Genomic DNA, 22,902 nt, shown 5'->3' with positions numbered 1-22,902 from the left:
TCTCCTTCATGCTGTAGTTATAGTTAAGAGATGCGAGGCCATCCAGGCCAATGAAAACTCGGGGTAGGATTGGATGACGTCACTGTCGGTAGCTTGGAAGCGTTTGCCAATCGACAGTCTGACTGTAGGCTCCAATTTCTCGTTGCTTTCAGCTCTTAATTGGAAAGATTCATTTATTGCGAGCCCGAAGGGCGAAGCTAATAATCGCATACGCAGAAAAAAAAATACCATGTCACTTTGTCTGTCTGTATGTCCCGCTCCATAGCTCGGATGTTTAACGAAAGATTTCGGACTTTTTGGTCTTAAAAATTACAAAAAAAATATGCGGTGCGACCAGAACAAAAATAATTGCATTTACTTAATTAGTTTTCCCGTAATTAACGAAAAACTGTTAAAATAATTGTTTAACGACTGGTGACATCTTGCGGTGGCGACTACAACTTTTTCACCTTAGGTTTAAATTCCACTTTCCATTCTTAACGTGCTTGTCATTTACTTAACGTGTTAAGTTTAAAATAACGTGTTAAGTTTAAAATTAATTCTTTCTTGTCGAATATTTTTTATTTAAATATATTCGTTATGGATGGTTAAGCATGATTAAAAACCACCAGATGTCCATAGCATCGCCGTGATGACGTTATCATTGGTGTATCAACCATGACGCAACAACCAGATTTGCATTTATGTTTTACAGTTATTTGACTAAACGATGGTTATTTTTTAAATTCAATTATTGAACTTTATGTGTAAAAATAGGAACATATGAGTTGAGCAAACTAAACGTTAATAACTTGCAAGAATATTGAACTGTGACAGAAAAATCCTGTTTTAAGACAAAAAAGTCTGTGAAGAAAAGTGTGAATTATGAATAAGTCCGACTAAACAATAGGCCCTGAATTTGTCAATTAAGACAGTTTTCAACTGGCTTACAACTATCCCTTCGCGGCGAGCTGATAAGCTTGCTTTTCTATCTTATTATGAACTATAAGGTTTCGTGGGGGTAGGTATTGCTTATAACTTTAATAGGGAAGCATTATTTCCATTGTAAATGATAAAAAATGCGAATGTCACAAAATACTTCGAGTAAATCTAGTTACGCGTGCACGCACTCTTTAGTAAAACCCTGAAACGCTCCAGGTGAAGTATACTATATTTCTGAGAACAAAATTCCCACTGAGGCGATTACATCACTAGCTAATGAGTTGTGCATATACCTAGGATGAAACAAAATTCGAGGGATTTTCTGCTTTTGTGTAGTCGACTTCCCGTAGAGCGACCAAAATAAAATTCAGTCATTCCATTGAGACTAGAAATACAAGACGTTTAGAGACGAATCTGTGCAGAATTCTACTCCACTTATAAACCTATTGATGTGAGTAAACTAGCTTTCATTAGATTAAAATGTTAACTGTGTGTTTTGTTTTGAATTGTATTTCGTGTCTATTTTGTATTAGTAACATATCATATTTATTTTAGACATCATGCCAAATTTATGCCCCCATCGGCATGGAAGACACACGCGGGATGAAAGACTTCGCTTGTTAGCAGCTCGAAGGCGCTTGCAATGCAGAGTGTCGCTTAGAGTTTTTGACCAGCTACAACAAACTCTACGGCAGGCCGTTTCCGTTGAACTAGAGGGCGTTTTCACACCTGCTATTGCAGCACTATTTGCGAGGCCGATTCGACACGTTGTTGCTGCCTACCTCGGCAGACCTTCACGTCGTTTGGTTGCTTCTCGACTGGCAAGACCACTTCACCGGTCCATGGCTGCTGCTCAGCTAGTGCGGGTGCGGCGAACTGCTGGTGCCCCTAGACGAACTGTTGCTGGAACTTCTCGCAGTGTTGGTGCCGCTATACTTGCTGCTTTAGCTAATTAGCTTCTGCTAGAAACAATGAGTTTCCTTCTTTATTACTATAATAATAAATCGGTTCAGCATTTTTAGTAATTATCTGATTTTTTTTTTATCCATTAAATCAAACTCAGTATAGTTGCACATCAGTTATTATTTATTTTTGAAATTTTAATCCAAATTTCAAGATTTGATTACAGAATACAGAATATTTCGGAAAAAATTCGCCAAGCTAATTAATTCAATCGCTAGTTTGGCGATTTATAATTTGAAAACAAAGGAACCTTTGGTTTGTGAGTTTTCACTATGATGTAAGTCAATTATATTTTAGGAAAACACTCTTTTACCATTGGAATCCTCAAATTTTAAACGCAATTTCCATTGTTTATCGCGAGCTTGCGAGTGCCAATCAGATACGTCAGTCAGTGTCAGATTTTTACAAAAATGTATGTCTATGAGTTCAAGACGGTTACTAGCAACCATTAATGTATCCAATCCTAGCCTCGTGACTGAACCACAATTAAATAACTCTAACAATTTCAGATTTTGGAGTAGAAGTTTTTTTGAAGCTTCTCCTAAAATTTCGTCATTGAATGCGTCACAACGTGATATATTGACGTCTTCTAATAAGGGAGAAGATAAAAAATTCAATAAAATATCGCTTTCAATGTTGTAGCAACCCCAAAGAACCTTCAGTTCCTTGAAAAAAATTCGTCCTTGTTCATTATTTTCCAACTGAATGATCTCTTCATTAGACAAGTTGCTTAAACTTTCGCAATGGCAGAGGAAGGCTAAATTAACTTAATTGGGGCAAAACTTAATGACTGTCCAAATATCGACGAATGCAAAGTAGGTAAGGTCAAGATTTTCTAACGAACTTCCAATAACACCCAGTACTGGAGCGACGCCCATATCGAAGGTAATTTTATCAAACTTTGTGCTAGTTATCCCTAAGATACATAGTGAACGAAGATGTCTTAAAGTCGCCAAGCACTGAAGATCAGTGTCTGTCAACCCTTCTGTAACACAAATTTGGATTTACATAAGCGAAGGGCACATTGCTACCACTAACCCAACGGTACCACTTTTAAATGGCGTATTAGGTAGGACACACAACCGAATAAAAGACAATTTTCGAGTGTCTTTCGTTAGACGTCGATCTAGAGTATTACTAGACTCTACCAAAACTTCAAAGCAATATTCATGCTCAAGGTACTGCAATGATCGTAAATGCTTTACTGCCATTTTTGCTCCCTTACGTGTTACACCGGTGTGGCCAATCTTCAATTCTTGTATGGTCTTGCGTAACTCGGTCAGCCTTCTATTTTTTTTAATTCTGATATGAGCGGTGTTGTAAATAAGCCATTTGATTCCGGCGTCTGTTACTCTGCTGCATTCTTCAATATTTAAAACCCTACATGTTTGTAATTAGTTTCGATCGCATTTTAATTAAAAATATTCTTAGAAGAGCAGTAATAGCAATTGTTGTACCTTAATTTTTCACGCCACATCCCAGTGGTTCTTAAACAAATATCCCCCACGCTAGAATTTCGAAATACTAATGCTTGCAAGTTTCCAAGTTTGGGAAAGAAGTTCAAATATTGCTCGTTGTATAAACCGGGAGCAATCCATTTTTTAAGTTGTGGTGGAATGATTAGCTCGAGAAGAGATATGTTCTGGGTGTTCACATCGTAGGAAGTAACAAGGGAGCTGAAAATAGCCTCCAACAAGACAGTGGCTACAAAGAAAGTTCATCAGTTTACATGGCTACACGTAAAAAAAGTTCAAAATGACATTTAAATTATTATTTTTAGATAACGAAAACACACCAAGTTTCAGTGGTCTCGACTGTACGTAGTTGAAAAAGATTTTTATCGAGTCCGAGCCCCGAGGTCAGTCGTTTGTTCGACGAACCATGGACTACCAGTCCATTTTCCAGTCTGTAATGTTTTCGTTTTCGTCGGAACGTTAAGATTTAAACTGTTCTTAATGCAGTTAACACACAGTTTTAAAAGTGAGTCGACAGCCTTCACCTGAGGCATCCTATTCAGAACTCAAGACACTGTGAGATCAATTCATAACTTTTCAATCGGAATTTCAGGCGAATGTAGGACTTTTGTAGAGACTGACGAAACGGCTGCAATGTTCAGTGAACCAATGGCGAAATTAGAAAGGGATTCAGAATGGTGGAGAAAATAAAAATTATTGTAAATCCCATGGGCGTTAGGTATTCAAAAGGCTTTCCTAGAATGCGCTAGAATGACTGGGCTATGGCAATGAGATGCTTCTCTAAAATCAAAATTATTTTAAAAACATTGCGAGTACGACAAATATACGAACAAAATTACCTCACGTTTCTATAATGTCCATCTGGAATGTATGAATTTAGGTAAGTTAAGCGCTCATATTTTATATTGAATAACATTGAATTTTATTTTCGCTTTTCAAACCGATGCCGGTTTGGCGCCACCGCTAAACACAAGGTTGTTTCATTGGCCTTGGGAAAATCAACTCGCGCATGCACACACACACAAACACACACACACACGACAGTGGACCCCCCCTTCCATCACCTTTATTTATTTACTTAAAAAAGGAAATATAAAATTTTTTCTTTACTTTTTAGTCTTCCGGCTACTCGGCATTACAAGACACAGATTTTATGAAATCAAAATTTCAATAATTCTTTGAGTGATTAATGATTTTAACTTTCTTTACGTTTTGATATTTCTAGTATGATTCTACTACGGGTATATAGATAGAATATTAGAATCTGGAAATGGTGTTGAGTTCTTAGAATCAATATTAAAGAGTGGCAATACATTTTAGTATCCATCAATGACCCTGTTGAATCTGTTAAAATCCTGCTTTTGTCTGGTATCTGTATCGTAAATGTGTATAAATTCAGCTAATGTATAGCGTTCCATATTTAGATTGATTTATGTTTTTACTTTTCAAACTGACGCCGGTTTTGGCGCCAATGATAACCCAATGCAAAAATTGTGTTAACATCGTCTACAACTGAAACTTCTCCAAGTGAATCAGAGAAACGTGATTGGGTTTAAACCTTCAATGAAAGACCATTATATTTCATTGGAATTCAATTTTTTTTTCATTAGATTTTCTGGAAGAATATAGAGATTGAGAGGATTAAGAGAGGTTTGTTCCGAAGTGCTGATATGGCGTTCAAGCGAGGCCAATGAGAACTTGGTGTGGTAGGATTTAATGACGTCACTGCCCATGGAGTCGTTAACGGGTATCTTGGAAGCGTTTGCAACGGCAGTCTGACCGTAAACTCCAATTTCTCGTTGCTCTTAATTGGAAAGATTCATTTATTAATTCATGAACTATAAGGTTCCGTGGGGGTAGGTATTACTTATAACTTTAGGGAAGCATTATTAACATATTTTAACACTGAGTCCACCACTCAATGAGGCCAAAATTGGGGGTTTTGGGGGTTTACAATTTTTTGAAAAGGGTGACGAAGGCATTGCAGCCAGTTCCTGTATAAACCATTTTGTGCAGAATTTTACGAAAAACCAAATGGTGAAATCCGCAATGTTCTAGCTAGTATAGTTTTCAAGTTATTTAATAAAAACTAAGGGACCCCTTCAGAAATTGTTGCGTTTTTTCCGATTTTTGACATCAGTTTTCGGGCAAACCAGACCTTTAAAAACAAATCAAATTTTTCAGAATGAAAGATATTGCCTCCCTCCAGAGAAATCTCGCCCCGTTTTTATTTTAAACGGTTATTAGCAGAGATATTGGCAATTGAAAATCTTGAGAATTTTTCGTCATTTTCTAAAGATCTTCCCCATTGACAGATGTCTTTTCGCCACGCCATCTAGCGGCCGATTTTCAAAAAAGCAATCGAGATCTATTCTTCTGGCCATTAATTTTTGAATGATTGAATGATTGAATGATTTAGAAAGGAATGGAATCGATGTAAAACTGCTGGGCTTGGTTGGGTTCGATAGTTGTATTTCGAAAAAAAAATTAATGGCCAGAAGAATAGTATAGATCTCCCTTGCTTTTTTGAAAATCGGCCGCTAGATGACGTGGCGAAATGACATCTGTCAATGGGGAAGATTTAGAAATTAGAAAATGACGAAAAATTCTCAAGATTTTCAATTGCCAATATCTCTGCTAATAACCGTAAAATAAAAACGGGGCGAGATGTCTCTGGAGGGAGGCAATATCTTTCATTCTGAAAAATTTGATTTTGTTTTAAAGGTCTGGTTTGCCCGAAAACTGATGTCAAAAATCGGAAAAAAACACTACAATTTCTGGGGGATCCCTTAGTTTTTATTAAATAACTTAAAAACTATACTAGCTAGAACATTTCGGATTTCACCATTTGGTTTTCCGTAAAATTCTGCACAAAATGGTTTACACGGGGACTGGCTGCGATGCCTTCGTCACCCTTTTCCGAAAATTGTAAACCCCCAAAACCCCCAATTTTGGCCTCATTGAGTGGTGGACTCAGTGATAAAAACAGAGAATGTCACAAAAAACTTCGAGTAAATAATAGTTACGCGTGCACGTACTCTTTAGTAAAACCCTGAAACGCTCCAGGTGAAGTATACTACATTTCTGAGAAAAAAATTCCAGCTGAGGTGATGACATCACCACCAATCGCTCCTGCCGTGGGACGTGGCCAACATCCACCACCAGCCGCTGCTGCTCCTGCCGTGGGACGTGGCCAACATCCACCACCAGCCGCTGCTGCTCCTGCCGTGGGACGTGGCCAACATCCACCACCAGTCGGTGGCAGGTTAGCATGTCATATGATGGTCATATATGACATGTTCAACTTCCTGACAGGAACTGTCGGGACAGCGGCCATTATAAGGAGTTTCCCAACCGAAAATGGTTATTTATCAACAGTTAAAGTTCCCGGTAAGTAACTGTAATATGTTACATTAATATAACAGTTATTTATTGATTATTTTTAATTTTTTTAGGTGATTTATTTGTGGCCCGGTACGCAACTGCCGACAACTACGTTGCTGATAAAAGACGAGAGGCTGCCACGATTTTTATCAATCATCTTATTGATTTAGGCGTGGTGACCCTAAACGGGCGTAGGGTCACCACAGGCCCAAATTTGCAGCAGTACGTCAACAGCCTGGATATGGGGAGAAGGAGCTACTACAACGTGCATAATGCACGTTGTGCAGTTGAAAAATATCTTGGCCGCAGAAATATTTATTCCTCTGAAACTGGAGATGCAGGCAGATACACCTGGAGCCTGCAGTATCCAACACACGGAAGAGGTAAAAGGATTAAAAAATTTAATTTTTTTTTTCTTAATATTTTTAGATAAAGTATGCGTTGACGTTACTGCAATTACCAAAGATGAAGCTAGGAACTTGGCCTACTATAAATTTGCTAAAAAGCTTTTCGTCGCCGGCAAAATTCCATCAGCTCAACGTTATTTTTTTTTTTTTTTTCAAAAAATCTAAACTGTTTGAAATACCAGAGCTATAGACTAATAATCTATAGCAACTCATTGGTGGTGAACTCACCACTAATGAGTTGTGCATGCTAGGATGAAACCAAATCCGCGGGATCTTCTGCTTTTGTGTAGTCGACTTCCCGTAGAGCGACAAAAATGAAATTCAGTCATTCCATTGAGACTGTAGAAATACAAGACGTTTTAAAAGACGATTCTGTGCAGAATTCTATTTCACTTAAACCTATTGATGTGAGTAAGCTTTCATTAGATTAAAATATTAACTGTGTGTTTTGTTTTTGAATTTCGTGTTTTTGATTTGAATGTTATTTCGTGTCCATTTTGTAACATATCATGTTTATTTTAGACATCATGCCAAATTTATGCCCCCCATCGGCATGGAAGACACACGCGGGATGAAAGACTTCGCTTGTTAGCAGCTCGAAGGCGATTGCAATGCAGAGCGTCGCGGTGGTTTTTTGGCCAGCTACAACAAACTCTACGGCAGGCCGTTTCCGTTGAACTCGAGGGCGTTTTCACATCTGCTATTGCAGCACTATTTGTGAGGCCGATTCGACACGTTGTTGCTGCCTACCTAGGCAGACCTTCACGTCGTTTGGTTGCTGCTCGACTGGCAAGGCCACTTCACCGGTCCATGGCTGCTGCTCAGCTAGTGCGGGTGCGGCGAACTGCTGTTGATACTAGAACTGTTGCTGAAACTGCTGCTAGTACTGTTGCTGGAACTGTTGCTAGTACTGCTTCTGACAGTGTTGGTGCCGCTTTACTTGCTGCTGTAACTGACCGGTAACTGATTCTGTTGCTGCTGGACCTTCTGCTAGAAACCAAAATTTGCGGAGTAACTTTATCAGAGCTATGCTGAATTTGCCAACTCTTTTAGAACTTTCAATGAATGAAAGGCGAGCACAAACAAGAGAAAACGAAGAAAAACCCTTAGACCTTTCGGTCCCCCAAAAAAAGAAGAAGGAATCATTTTGAATCAATGTCACCTATGTCGGAATGATTTGCAACTCTAATTTCCTTCTTTATTACTATATAAATAAATATCAGTTCAGCATTTTTAGTAATTATCTGATTTTTGTAATCCGTTAAATCAAACACAGTATATAGTTGCACATCAGTTATTATTTATTTTTGAAATTTTAATCCAAATTTCAAGATTTGATTACAGAATATTTCGGAAAAATTCGCCAAGTTAATTAATTCAATCACTAGTTTGGCGATTTATAATTTGAAAACAAAGGAACCTGTGGTTGGTGAGTTTTCACTATGATGTAAGTCAATTATTGCGAGCCCGAAGGGCGAAGCTAATAATCGCATACGCAGAAAAAAAAATACCATGTCACTTTGTCTGTCTGTATGTCCCGCTCCATAGCTCGGATGTTTAACGAAAGATTTCGGACTTTTTGGTCTTAAAAATTACAAAAAAAATATGCGGTGCGACCAGAACAAAAATAATTGCATTTACTTAATTAGTTTTCCCGTAATTAACGAAAAACTGTTAAAATAATTGTTTAACGACTGGTGACATCTTGCGGTGGCGACTACAACTTTTTCACCTTAGGTTTAAATTCCACTTTCCATTCTTAACGTGCTTGTCATTTACTTAACGTGTTAAGTTTAAAATAACGTGTTAAGTTTAAAATTAATTCTTTCTTGTCGAATATTTTTTATTTAAATATATTCGTTATGGATGGTTAAGCATGATTAAAAACCACCAGATGTCCATAGCATCGCCGTGATGACGTTATCATTGGTGTATCAACCATGACGCAACAACCAGATTTGCATTTATGTTTTACAGTTATTTGACTAAACGATGGTTATTTTTTAAATTCAATTATTGAACTTTATGTGTAAAAATAGGAACATATGAGTTGAGCAAACTAAACGTTAATAACTTGCAAGAATATTGAACTGTGACAGAAAAATCCTGTTTTAAGACAAAAAAGTCTGTGAAGAAAAGTGTGAATTATGAATAAGTCCGACTAAACAATAGGCCCTGAATTTGTCAATTAAGACAGTTTTCAACTGGCTTACAACTATCCCTTCGCGGCGAGCTGATAAGCTTGCTTTTCTATCTGGAAAAAAGCTTTTCTAAGGAAAACACTCTTTTACCATTGGAATCCTCAAACTGTAAACGCAATTTCCATTGTTTATCGCGAGCTTGCGAGTGCCAATCGGAAACGTCAGTCAGTGTCAGATTTTTACAAAAATGTATGTCTATGAGTTCAAGACGGTTATTAACAACCATTAATGTATCCAATCCTAGCTTCGTGACTGAACCACAATTAAATAACTTCAACGTTTTCAGATTTTGAAATAGAAGTTTTTTTGAAGCTTCTCCTAAAATTTCGTCATTTAATGCGTCACAACGTGATATATTGACGTTTTCTAATAAAGGAGAAGATAAAAAATTCAATAAAATATCGCTTTCAATGTTGTAGCAACCCCATAGAACCTTCAGCTCTTTGAAAAAAATTCGTCCTTGTTCATTATTTTCCAACTGAATGATCTCCTCATTAGACAAATTGCTTAAACTTTCGCAATGGCAGAGGAAGGCTAAATTAACTAAATTGGGGCAAAACTTAATGACTGTCCAAATATCGACGAATGCAAAGTAGGTAAGGTCAAGATTTTCTAACGAACTTCCAATAACACCCAGTACTGGAGCAACGCCCATATCGAAGGTAATTTCATCAAACTTTGAGCTAGTTATCCCTAAGATACATAGTGAACGAAGATGTCTTAAAGTCGCCAAGCACTGGAGATCAGTGTCTGTTAACCCTTCTGTAACACAAATTTGGATTTGTATAAGCGAAGAGCACAGTGCCACCGCTAACGCAAAAGTACCACTTTGAAACAGCGTATTAGGTAGGACACACAACCCAATAAAAGACAATTTTCGAGTGTTTTTCGTTAGACGTTGATCTAGAGTATTAATTTGACTCAACTCTACCAACACTTCAAAGCAATATTCATGCTCAAGGTACTGCAATGCTTGTAAATGCTCCACTGCCATTTTTACTCCTTTACGTGTTACACCGGTGTGGCCAATCTTTAATACTTGTAGGGTCTTGCGTAACTCGGTCAGCCTTCTATTTTTTTAAATCCTGGTATGAGCGGTGTTGTAAATAAGCCATTTGATTCCGGCGTCTGTTACTCTGCTGCAGTCTTCAATATTTAACACTCTACATATTTAAAAAATGAAATAAGATTGCATTTTAATTAAAATATTCTTAGAATAGTAATAACAATTTGAAATACCTTAATTTTTCACACCACATACCAATGGTTCTTAAACACATATCCCCCACGCTAGAATTTCGAAATACTAATTCTTGCAGGTTTCCAAGTTTGGGGAAGAAGTTCAAGTATTGCTCGTTGTATAAACCGGGAGCAATCCATTTTTTAAGTTGTGGAGGAATGATTAACTCGAGAAGAGATGTGTTCTGGGTGTTCACATCGTAGGAAGTAACAAGGGAGCTGAAAATAGCCTCCAACAAGACAGTGGCTACAAAGAAAGTTCATCAGTTCACATATAAAAAAGTGTCAAAATGATATTAAAACATTTGTTTTTGAATAATGAATGCACACCAAGTCTCAGTGGGTTCGACTTACGTAGTTGAAAAAGATTTTTATCGAGTCCGAGGTCAGTCGTTTGTTCGACGAACCATGGACTACCAGTCCATCTTCCAGTCTGTAATGTTTTCGTTTTCGTCGGAACGTTAAGATTTAAACTGTTCTTAATGCAGTAAATACACAGTGTAAAAAGTGAGTCGACAGCCTTCACTTGAGGCATCCTAAACTCAAGAAACTGTGAGAACAATTCACAACTTTTCAATCGGAAATCCAGGCGAATGTAGGGCTTTATAGAGACTGACGAAACGGCTGCAATGTACAGTGAATCAATGGCGAAATCAGAAAGGGAATCAGAAGGGTGGAGAAAATAAATATTATTATAAATCCCATGGGCGTTAGGTATCCAAAAGGCTAGTTCCTAGAATGACTGGGCTATGGCAATGAGACGCTTCTATAAGGGATTCAGAAACTACAATCAAAATTATTTTAAAAACATTGCGAGTACAACAAATATAAGAACAAAATTATCTCACGTTTCTATGATGTCCATCTGAAATATATGCAATTTAGGTAATTTATTTAAGCGCTCATATTTTATATTGAACATTGAATTTTTTTTTTTCGTTTTTCAAACCGATGCCGGTTTTGGCGCCACCGCCAACGCAAGGCATGTGTTGTCGTCTGGCTGACGTCTAGAGTCTAGACTTCATCAGTTCAACTTCTGGCAAACTTGGTGAACGATGGCTCCTTTCGTAGCACGTGGAAACTTGATTGCAATCGGCTCAGAAGTTTCTATATTGACTCTAGATACAACGTAGGTGTTCTTGCATATGTGTTCCTTCATACGTGGGTGGGAAAAATGTTAAACGTGTTTGCTTATTTACTATTTGCAGGACTGGTATTTTGAAACATGCCTCTATACCACTTCTATCAGAAAGCCATGCTGAGAAAACCAAGCAAGAACCAAAAACAGAAAACAAACAACCTGATAAAATTTCTCAGTCAGTAAAAGGATACTTGTATATTTTAGAACACTGTAACACAGATTTTTTAACTTTAGGAACACACATTCAGAAGACTACTCTCATCTAAAAATGGGTACTTGCCTTGCATTATCACCGTGTGCCTCATTCTTGGCTGTCTGTACATCAGATAAAAATCTAACAGTCTGGAAATTATCCAGTATGGATGTCTTGAAACAGTGGAAAGCAGCAAGGAAAGTTTCGTCCCTCACATTTAATTCTGACAGCAGTCAGCTTTTAGTGGCTGGTAATAATGTTTATATTAGTCAGATCATTATATTCAAAGGATTGGATTATTGCTTACCTCATATAATTTCTAGACAAAGCTGGTGATTGCTTTACTTACTCACTGAATGAACCAACTGGTCAAGGAAAGCTCATTCTGGGACATCTTTCCATGCTATTAGCTGTGGTATTATTTTTCTTGAAGTATTTTACTTGGTTAATAAACTTACTAGTTTCTTCTTGTTATATTTATTAGGTTGTCTCATCTGATAACAAATTTGTCATCACTAGTGAAAGAGATGAAAAAATCAGGGTTTCTTGCCTACCCAATGCTTACAATATACATTCATATTGTTTGGGACACACTGAATTTATCACATCTTTGGCTTTTATTCAAAATAATTTATTACTATCAGGCTCCGGTGTAGGTTTTTTTCTTTATTTATCCTTTAGATTCTTGATTTAATTTCTTGGTCGTTCAATAGGATGGGACACTAAGAGTCTGGGATTACCTGGATGGTAAGATGTTGCATACTGAGACCTTGAAGGAAACTTCAGATGAAGAAATGGAAAAGGCAGTTCGATCTGTAGTAGTGTATAATGCCTCAGAAACCATGAGTATCGCGGCTGTTCTGCTTGATAGGTGAGTCTTTTTTCCCCCCACATTTTCGCTTTATTCAATACTCATGGTGTTTTAATCTCACAGAATCAAGACGGTGTTCTTATTCAAAATTATCGGTGCCGAGACCAAATTTCAGCGGCAAACGCTGCCGTTCGTTGCCCAACCTTTAGAAGCTGCATTTACCGAAAGTGGAAGCCTTTACGTGTTAACAGACAGTGCCTCAAACCCTATTGAATATTTTGGCAAGGATGAATCTTTCCTGTATACCCTTGGAGAATCCGCTGTAGTTGGTAACCTACTAACAAACCTCAGCCATCTCAAGATCGTTCAAGGTAGTCGAATTGTTTTTCCTCAAGTTTCCTTTACTATTAAATAATTTTAAAACTTTCTAGAGTGTGTCCAGACGTGTAACGGCGATTTGAAACCGTTGTTTAAGCGATGGTTCGATAACGTGCAAGTGTATCGCGAACGTAAAATAGAGCAACAAGTTAAACCAAAAGCTGAAAATTCAGACATCTCGTCCAGCCCCAAACGATTACGAGTTGAATGAATAATATTACATTCCTTCATCTCTGTAAATTCAGTTTTTCCCTTGAATAATACACAATTAAAAGTGGCATTTGGCTTTTTTTTTATTGTTTCACCAACCAATAGAAGATGACCATGGGTTACTTTTCATTTTACAGTGTGGGACGTAGGCATAGTATAACGATCTCTTCTTATTTACTCTACTACAAAACTTTTGGCTCTGATGGATGATGAGCGATGCGTTTTCGACTTGGGTTTTTCCTAAGAATGCTGGTCTAGTTTTTGGTTTCCAGAGCAGCGGCACCGGAGATGATTTCAATCAACTCTCGAGTGATGACAGCTTGACGGGTACGGTTGAATGTCATCGTCAGTTTATCAATCATCTCACCTTAATAAGGGATAAAGTGGATCAGTAACTTTTAATACAGTTTGGATTTAAAAAGGGTGGAAATTACCCGCGTTTTTGCTAGCATTGTCCATGGACGTCATACGAGAGGATTGTTCAGAAGTGGCGTTCTCCTTCATGCTGTAGAAGAGAAGCGAGGCTAATGAGAACTCGGTGTAGGATTGGATGACGTCGCTGTCCAGGGAGTCGTAAACGGGTAGCTTGGAAGCGTTTGCCACGGCAGTCTGACTGTACAATGGCATTTCAGTCGTACGGAAAGATACAACTGTTCGGAAAGCGTTGAACAGGATCTTTCCTTTGCTGAACTCTAGACCGGAGTTGATGATGCTTTGCGCAATAATGGCAGCATCACCAAAAACAGCTGGTTTGCGACCAACTTCAGTAACTACCATGGCGATGTTATTTCCATACAGCCTAAAAACAGAATAAAAATGATTACATTTTTGTGTTTACATAAATTGTATAATTCCATACCTTTGCAAAATGTTTCGGACTTTGTCACCAACAATGACTACTTTGGTGTTGGGATTGGCGGCAATATCGGCTTTTACAATACGGCCAATCGATGAGTGGACTGCACCACACAGACCACGATCGGATGAAACGGCGATGATCAGTTGTCCCTTATCACCCTCCTCATCTTCACACAAAAACATGAGCAAAATTAGATTTTCCTTTTGAAATTCACTTAAGTATTTGATAACCTACCTTTGACTTCAGCCTTTTTGTAAAACTCTTGTGCTCCAATTCCATAGGGGCGAGCTAATTTCAATTCCCTCTCAGCCTTGGTGTATTTAGCTGCTGAGACCATCTTCATGGACTGGGTGATCTTCTGGATGTTCTTAACCGACTTGAGACGGATGGAGATCATCTTCAATGTAGCCATGCCACGCACCTGCTGGCTGCTGAGGATAGACAAAAGGAAATATAATCAATAACTCGTTTACAATGAGATTCAACATTCTTAGCACATCTCAACTAGTTCATAAAATACATCGCGATACTAGTTTTTAAAAAATATATGGAATACGTTCGTATTATATAACATTGATAAAAAAAATGAAATTTCGATTCTGATCACAAAGTTTAAGATTATTTGTGTTGTTTCGCATGCCGGCTGTACCTGAAAAACTATGACTATCATTCGTATTTTAAGATTATAGTTCCACGGATTGAAGCACAGTAATTTTCGAACACGTAAATTTCTGCATACTTTAAAATACTTTTAACTAACCATTGTGGAATAATTGCTGCTGTTCGGCTGAACATTTTATCGGCTGATTTTCTTCACTCGCAATATGGTGGACGAAAAGACCTGATCACAACCTCTGTCTTGAAAAGACCGGACGAGCCAACTCACTTCTTTACCACAATATTACTGGAGGGTGTACACTAGCGACCCTAGCGGGATAATTCTTCTAAACCGCTGGCCTCGATTGAGAAATTTATTTTGAGCAGATATACTTTAATAACATCGTAGAAAAACGATCAAAGTTAATGAAAGAAATCATTTTGTATGATTTTAACATGTTTATGTAATGATGCACAACGTACAATACGGTTTCAGGAATTCATAGATGGCGTTTTGCAACGCTAGAGAGGGGGGTAAGAAACAAACGCAGAGTCGCAGACGAAAATAAATTTCTGGGCCACCAAAATCGAATCTTGATTATTACAGCACCAATGCCAGCTTGCCATAAACCCGACTTTACGGAATGAGCATTGAAATCAATTTGAATCCAAATTCTTTGCTTGAATCAAATTTGAATTTCACAGCATTAATGAGAACATTTATCCAAAATTTAGTGTGTTTGAAAATTACGGGATCGAAATTTAATGGCGGAAAAATTCAAATAACTGGAAATGTGGAGTGCCGTTACCGAAGAAGTTCCTATAGAAAAACAGAATTGTGTGTTCTTTAATTCAAGTACAAGTTTAAAAATATGTCGGAAATTACTTCGTCATCACTGCTACTGGTAGGTGTGTCGTCACTCATGTCCAGATGAAATTCGTGATCTTCATTGGCCTCCGAGGATAAGATATCATTCGCTGAAAGGGTGACCTCTTGATTCAATGTAGTATAATGACAAATCACTTCTCTGAAAACGAAATTTGCTATTAGAAATTAATTATCACTACTGCAATAACAAAACAAACAAATTTACCTGTTTGCGTAACGATATCTCCTCCATAGCAGCAATAGTCCAGCCAGCGTGAATCCTACAAAAATCGTTATGGCCAGTAGAGTGGGCGCCGAAGAAATGTGATCACGATGATCTACAGCCCGGTTGGTGTAGTGGGCCAAGTTCCACACAGACGAAGTGTTGGTGTCATTGTTGTTATGGAACAGTGAAGACGACAGGAGCAACGGTTTAGTGTTACTCCGATGTTCAAGAGTTTTCCTGATAAATAGTGAAATGGAATTCCATTAATATTACATTTTTAGCTGGAAATAACAGACGATTGAATTGATAGGACACCATTATGTAACGGTGAACTTCCTGCTATAAAAAAAATGTTTAGAAAAGTTGGAGGAAAAGTTATTGACACCCATCCGTCACGTAACGAACAGTGTAACTTTTGTGTTAAGTTAAGATATTTATCGGAACTATGCATGAATGAGTAAGAAGAAATGGACGCCACCTAGCGCCCTGTGAGAGACAGAGTTTATAGAGCCATCAATTTACCCGCTTGTAGAATTGCCTTTTGCGATTTCAATCAGGTTCGACGCATTCACAGAAGTCATGGAACAATTGGATGCGGCGAATAAACAGAGCAAAGCAACAACTTGCATGACTAGGACAGAAAACGCCATCTTGAAACTCTTAACCACGGCCGTTTCCTAAATAGGTGAACTAGCTGCGCGCGACGCTAGTTGCCAGGATCTTTACTTTCTAATCGATATGTACCTGCTCACGCAAAAGTCCTGATTTATTTGACTAATGTATTTATAATACTATCACCAGCTTTTGTTCTGCATTACATACCAAATGCATTGGAAAGTAAATGAAATCAACCGTTTTTATAATCATTCACAGAAATTCGTGACTGTTAAAAAGTTTCGGCAGTCGCAATCGAAACTATTCAAACTCCTTTCTCTATTTTTACAATTGCAACGGAATTGAAACCAGAAAATCTATATTTAAACATATCAGTACCTTGAACTTTCAATTGTGACTGTATATGCATGCATTCAGGTACACAATTTAAGTGAAATAAGAGACAAGGAGCAGTTATTGTAAGCTATTACAATCAGTCCAACACTATTGAGTGATCCACAATTGTGGGGTTTTCAAGTGGGTTATAAAGTTGCATCATTCCGTACATCAAGATTGGTCTTTTTACATATACGACACCAACAATAATTTTCAATGACTGTTGGGTTCAATGAGAAAATACATACAATGACGCCAGTTTTAACTAACTATCACATGTGACATTTTAAGTTTTTAGAGGGGCGTATCCCATGGTGATGCGCATAAGAATCCGGCTACTGACGCTACACAATCAGTAGGAATTACTTGTGCATTTTGAAAAGGGAAACTGGTTTTAGGCGTATACGGACATTTCACCTTAAGACAAAAATAATAAAAAAAAAACCTTAAAACAATCAACTAAACGTGAAGCGAAAACAGTCAATCTCAGATTTCATTTTCGCTTTTTAAAAACAGAAATAAATAAAAGTCGGCATTATTATTATTATTATTTTTTTTTTTTAAAGATTACTATCCGCTTCCGTTGTTCCCTTCATTGGAATTTCTTCTTCCTTGCGAACTTTTACAATATCTGACTTTTCTCGATGACTCAATTGCGGTTCAAGTTCTTCGGCGGTGACGGCTTTGTCTTCGACATCCGGTGGTGCAGCCACATCGAATGGAGCTGGGCCGACTAAAGAAAGAACAACCGGGAAAAATAGTAATCCGTGGAATAGCCCGTATGCAACGACGAGGACGAATATCTGCAAAAGAAATTTAACTTGAGAAACTTGAAGTCAAAGCTAATTATCAGAATCTCAAATACCTTAAAAAACGTGAGGAAAACGTGCGAATCGGAATTCGCAAGGAAAATAAAGGCCAAAAATGTGCTGAAACCACCATGAAAAACGGCCGGGCCGATAGAGGAAATGGTGGCGGCAGCACGTTCGTTTCGGGTTCCAGTTTTGGTCATAAAAGTGTGAGCGACATGGGCAGCGTAATCGACGCAAAGTCCGATCGCCAACACCAAGTTAATGCAAGACACAGTGTCAATTGTAAGTCCCCAAAAGTGCATAGATCCGTTCACGCAAATCTATAAAAAAAGAAATGAATAAAAACATTTAGCAAAATATTTCAAATCAAAAACAAGAAATAAATTTTACCAAGGTTAAGACAACGCAAAGGAGAACCAGTAGACACGCAAACAAGTTTGCAATGAGGATAAAAGTTGTAACAAAGACACAGACCATGGCTATAGCCAAATTTCGATAAAGTTCTTCCATGATAACCTGATAAAAAAGAATTTAAAACATTGTAGAAACTAGAAATCTTTCAGGTGTAAAATTTTAAAAAAATTACTTCATCCGTTTCCCAAGACGAAAATATCCGGGCGGAGGCAAACACATGACTACCGAATTCAAGCGAATATTCTTCCGCAATTTCTTTAATCCGTCTCATGGCGGGGATGTGCTCTTCTCTGCCAGAAAATGGCCGAAAGACAAAATCAAAATTCGTAATCTGTAAAGAAAGATTGAAATAACATTTTTAAAATAATAATGCGCAAAAACCAACAAACATAACGAAAACTTACCGAAATAGGTGGAGCGATAGACGAACGGCATTCCAAAGATTTTTCAAATTTAAAATTACTGCGAAATTTCGCTCCCTTTTGGGTGAACAAATAATTCTTCAGGTACGTCGAGAATTGCTCGTCTGTCATATTCTGACTCGACCAGTCTGTAATGTGAAAGTACGAATAACAAAATATAAGAATGCCCTGAGAAGAAACTCGTTTAGAAACTCAAGTTTGGCTTACCAATAGCGTGCCGCTTGGCCGTGAAGTCCTTGAACCCAGTAAACCAGTCGTCTACTTGACTCACGATTAGCGTTTCGTTCCTCACGGTGTCAATTAAGGCTTCGAGCTGGTCCAAGTTGCTGGACAAGTTTTTCGTTTGAATGTAAATCGAAGCCAATTGCCCGTTGTCAGGATAGTGGCTCTCAATGGTCGAAAAGTATTGAGACAGATATGTCGAAGTTGGAATGAACCAAAGCGGGTTGAACTCTTGACGCATAAGGACTGAGCCCCAGGTATTAACACCCAACAGAAAGGCGGAGACGATCAAGATAAAAACCTGTTGAATGGTTGGTCAATCGATCAGATGAATTGAACGCCGCCTATACGGATAAATGGTACAGTACCTTGGCTGGCCATTTGAAGAGATATTTGGCCAAAATGCGCGAAAAGAAAACCTGGAGAGGTTCGATCCTTGACAAAGTGCTGGGTTTCCAGTTACGGTGGACGAAGCAGGGAAGCATGCCATCGCGATGGCTTTCAATTCGTCTAAAGGTTGAACAAAACCAGTTAAGAATGCTATTCAATGACTTTTCGCAAATAAAAATTGAAACACCTTTGGTCCAATGTCAGCCAGGCAACGAAAAAGGACGCCTGGAATAGGTAAGTAGCTAAGATCCCCACGGCAGAGTATATGCAAAACGATCGCAGCGATGGCAAAACCTACAATCAAGACCCCCCGGTTAATTAAAAGTCGCTAAATTAAAAGATACAAGAAATTTGCATAATTACTGTTGTGGCCCCAACGGCGAAAGCTGCGAAATCAGTGACTGATGTAATCGTGATGCTCACGCCGGCGTGTTTCATGGTGATGCCGATTCGAACTGGCAATGATCTCTTCATTTCTTCCTTGCTCAAGTTGCTCCAACATTGAACGATGACGAACATGTCGTCGATTCCAATGCCCAGCAACAAAAACGGCAATATGGAATGCACGGGCCCGTAGAAGACCCCGAACGCAGAGCAAAGGCCGTAGCTGACCAAGATGGCCATAGCAACCGAAGCTATTCCAGTTAAGGAAAGAAATGCCTGGTAACAGAAATACAAGTTAGCGTTACAAAAAATCCTCCGCCGGCAAAAGAATTCATCATGGTTCTTCTCTCCTTACACGTTGTTCAACCAAATTGAATTTGCCCAGCATCAGCTGAACGTAGATGAAAACGACGCAAATTCCAGCGGAGAGGAGTCGCACATCACCAAGGATGGTAGCCGAACTAATATCTCCGAAACTGATTAAAATCAAGAGAATTGCATAAGTAAAAACAGCCAAAAGCTATAAAGAATAAATTATGTCTCGAGTTACATTACCTTCTGGAAGCCATGTAAAACAAGTTTGAATTGTTGAGAGTGACGGTGAAATTGTGGAGCAGGTTGACAAAGGCTCCTTCCCATTCAAGACTAATGGGATCAACCTATAAATGATTGCAAATTCTATTCATCCGAGTAGCAGATAATGAAATCGTATAAAACGAATTCGCTTACAAGGTCACCCGTTCCGGCGTCGTTTGACGTTGCGTCATTGGTGATCAGTGAGTAGTTGACACGCGTGAGTAATTGCACGAGCACCGAACCAGCTCCGACGATATGCCCCGATTCGTTGTAACGCGGCTAAGGCCAATACACCGCAAATGAAATTAAAGTCGGACAATCAAAAAACCTAATAGAGGGAGGAAAAACTTACTTGGCCGATCAGATTGCTGTACTGGACCCTGGTAAGGTTACTCCTTTCAACAGAGTTGATGGCATTGATGATATCCTGTCTGGAAAGTTTACTGATGACTTCCTTTTTATAATTCCAGATATCTAAAATGTTGTTCTCTAAACAAGCTTCTTCCAGCCCTTCCACGATGTCGCAGAATATTCCTATTTTTAGGATCAATGGAAATTATATACATTTTTCGACAGCCATTTTTAGTTTTTGAATTTGTTTACCAATAGGCAGATCAATGGCCGGTTCGAAATTGGGATCGAGGGCAGGAGCTGAAATATCTTCAAAATTTGAATCAAACCCGTCAAAATCGAAATCATCGAAACCAAAAGATTCGATTTCACTGCTATTGGCTTGTCGTTTCCTTCTTCGCTTGGTCTCTGGTTCAGTTACAACTGGGACCCTTATTGATCAAATAATTTTTTTAAATTAATTCGATGATTCACCACGACACCACCCACATGGTTACTCAATCTTACTTGAAACAAACATCCTTCCATTTGTATCCGTTAGTTGAAGCAAGTTCGCTTATGTTATCATGAAGCTCGAGCATCTATCAAATAATTTTTTAAATAAATCAATTAAAATTAAAAAGGTTGTAGTAGGCCTGGCTTAATTTAAAAAATGAAGAATAACTCACCCATAGAAAAGTCGCAGGCCTCAGTACATCATCGTCGACCAAGACCCACGATTGTATTCGTATCTCGTTAGGGAAATGTTCCTGAAGCCATTCCGAATTGTGTACGAAACCCGAATCTTGCGGGATCCAAAGTTTGGTGGGCCTGTTTTCGGCTGTAAAGTTCAACAACCCTATCGAACATGTAGCTGCTATCACAACACTGGCGATGATGTAAGTCCACGGGTTTTTGGCTACAGTGATACCCCATCTAAAAAGAAACAAAAGTAAAATTCAATTTTCTTTTAATCTTTGACCATGTCCAGCTTTTAAAAATGTGCATCATGGCCTTTGGTTAAAGCAACCTTGTTTAAAGGCTATTTAGCACTTGTTGACCTAACGGTTGCCGTAACCGCACCGAGGAAGTGCGCAAGTGCAGATTCATGATAAACACATCACTCGTGCAACACAAATGTAAACATTTGTTTCAGATAAACGATGCAAATGAAAACAATCTTTGAATCTTAACCTACTTAAGCAAAATACCAAAGAGACTTATTGACACTGGATTCTACTGTGAGGAAACGATTTTGTATACACAATCACTTCAGGCTAGATTCATGTCCGTGTTTGTCGATTATTTCAGCAATAATATTTTCACGCTTTAAAGCGATTAAAATGAACTTTCTTTAATATACAAGTCACGGAGAGAAGGTTCGTCGGGTACGATATCTCAGATTATGGATGTTGATTGTACGATTTGAATCCAAAGACGCCTAGTTACACAGCAGGTACACGTGAGACACCCTCAAAGCCTCAAGTGAAAAATGATGTTCAAAGTCGTTAGAAGGGTAATCAATGTTGGCCAAAAGAATTCCAATTACATCATTAAGCCCATAGCAAAAATAAACACATGACGTAATACGGATCACATGAATAGAAAATTCTGGGTGTGTAACCTACTAGCAATTAGCGAATCAAATAAATCTGCTCTCCTCCAAAATTATTTTAAAAACAATATCGACGTTATTAAACCAAAAAAGAATTCATATTTGTATTTTCTGCAGTAGGGGATTGCGCAAGCAGACGACTATTCAACCTAGCCTTGAAAAGAGTAAAAGTTTGTGAAGTGGAAACTGTTTTCGTGCACCGTAACCATGTATGAAATGTGTGTTGGTTTTTTTTTGCATTTACAGCACCGAGACAGTCTCAAGGTCTACAACTGCTAGAGAAAAGTATGAATTCAAATTACTAACCTCAAGAAGAAGTTTTCAAAATTGGCCATGAAGACAAAAGATGCCCGATTCACGCAAGATTTGGCCTGACTCGACGTGTTTTGCTTATGACATTGATATTCGGCATCGGTTACATCCATGATGATTGGCAGCAGATGTTATACAACACACAGTTCACCTTTTCAACTTTACCAAAGATCGGATGTACTCAATGACTAAGGAGAATCAGAGCCTGTCTCAAGTTTCACTCACGCAATCTCGCCACGCGATGGGCACGGACTTTCCGACTCGAGGTCTGAAAACAAACTGTAAATTGCTGAGCTACACCACCGGTTTTATTAAGCAACGAGAACACACGAAGGACGACTACGCGTTCAAGTGCCGTAAGAAAATGTTTATCTACTTTTTAATTTTGACGTTTGAGAATATCTGGCAACGCCATCTAGCGGTGAGTGTCAAACCTGTACTTACTTTTACATTATTCCCATTTGAAAATGATTCGTTCATCTGAAAAAAAAAAAATTCTAACTAACTATTATTTATTTAAAATTAAAGGGAAAGTCGAGGAGTAAGAGAAATTGAAATTTGT

General features: G+C 38.2%; 3 protein-coding genes and 1 long non-coding RNA gene across 4 annotated transcripts; 2 read left to right on the top strand and 2 right to left on the bottom strand.

Annotated features, from left to right (window-relative positions):
* The first annotated feature begins 979 nt into the window (after positions 1-979).
* On the top strand, positions 980-1,673 carry LOC124311316. Its single transcript, XR_006909790.1, has 3 exons — positions 980-1,137; positions 1,219-1,372; positions 1,477-1,673. It is a non-coding gene; the product is annotated as an uncharacterized LOC124311316 (long non-coding RNA).
* A 7,765-nt stretch (positions 1,674-9,438) lies between these two features.
* Positions 9,439-11,161, bottom strand: LOC124311081. The gene is made up of 3 exons (XM_046775372.1): positions 10,945-11,161; positions 10,591-10,837; positions 9,439-10,514 (listed from the first exon to the last, which is right to left on the bottom strand). Exons 1-3 carry the CDS (start codon positions 11,123-11,125, stop codon positions 10,430-10,432), a joined length of 513 nt encoding a protein of 170 aa, XP_046631328.1. The 5' UTR covers positions 11,126-11,161; the 3' UTR covers positions 9,439-10,429.
* Positions 11,162-11,591: 430 nt separating this feature from the next.
* LOC124310795 (tRNA (guanine-N(7)-)-methyltransferase non-catalytic subunit WDR4-like) lies at positions 11,592-13,389 on the top strand. The gene is made up of 8 exons (XM_046774774.1): positions 11,592-11,719; positions 11,799-11,906; positions 11,966-12,174; positions 12,248-12,339; positions 12,409-12,576; positions 12,638-12,795; positions 12,859-13,106; positions 13,167-13,389. The coding sequence occupies exons 1-8, from the start codon at positions 11,646-11,648 to the stop codon at positions 13,322-13,324; spliced, it is 1,215 nt and encodes a 404-aa protein (XP_046630730.1). The 5' UTR covers positions 11,592-11,645; the 3' UTR covers positions 13,325-13,389.
* LOC124311207 lies at positions 13,389-22,624 on the bottom strand. The gene is made up of 24 exons (XM_046775592.1): positions 22,335-22,624; positions 21,103-21,349; positions 20,942-21,015; positions 20,687-20,865; positions 20,436-20,617; positions 20,237-20,362; positions 20,063-20,166; positions 19,863-19,983; positions 19,487-19,783; positions 19,311-19,417; positions 19,102-19,243; positions 18,719-19,034; positions 18,494-18,639; positions 18,262-18,420; positions 18,066-18,191; positions 17,729-17,995; positions 17,500-17,666; positions 15,874-16,110; positions 15,666-15,807; positions 15,589-15,599; positions 14,417-14,613; positions 14,183-14,348; positions 13,758-14,122; positions 13,389-13,690 (listed from the first exon to the last, which is right to left on the bottom strand). The coding sequence occupies exons 1-24, from the start codon at positions 22,451-22,453 to the stop codon at positions 13,578-13,580; spliced, it is 4,110 nt and encodes a 1,369-aa protein (XP_046631548.1). The 5' UTR covers positions 22,454-22,624; the 3' UTR covers positions 13,389-13,577.
* Positions 22,625-22,902: the final 278 nt, after the last annotated feature.

Source organism: Daphnia pulicaria, chromosome 1, assembly GCF_021234035.1.
Source record: "Daphnia pulicaria isolate SC F1-1A chromosome 1, SC_F0-13Bv2, whole genome shotgun sequence".
Classification (NCBI taxonomy): domain Eukaryota; kingdom Metazoa; phylum Arthropoda; class Branchiopoda; order Diplostraca; family Daphniidae; genus Daphnia; species Daphnia pulicaria.
Note: the sequence above shows the minus strand (reverse complement) of the source record. Positions and strands in the feature narration are given on the sequence as shown.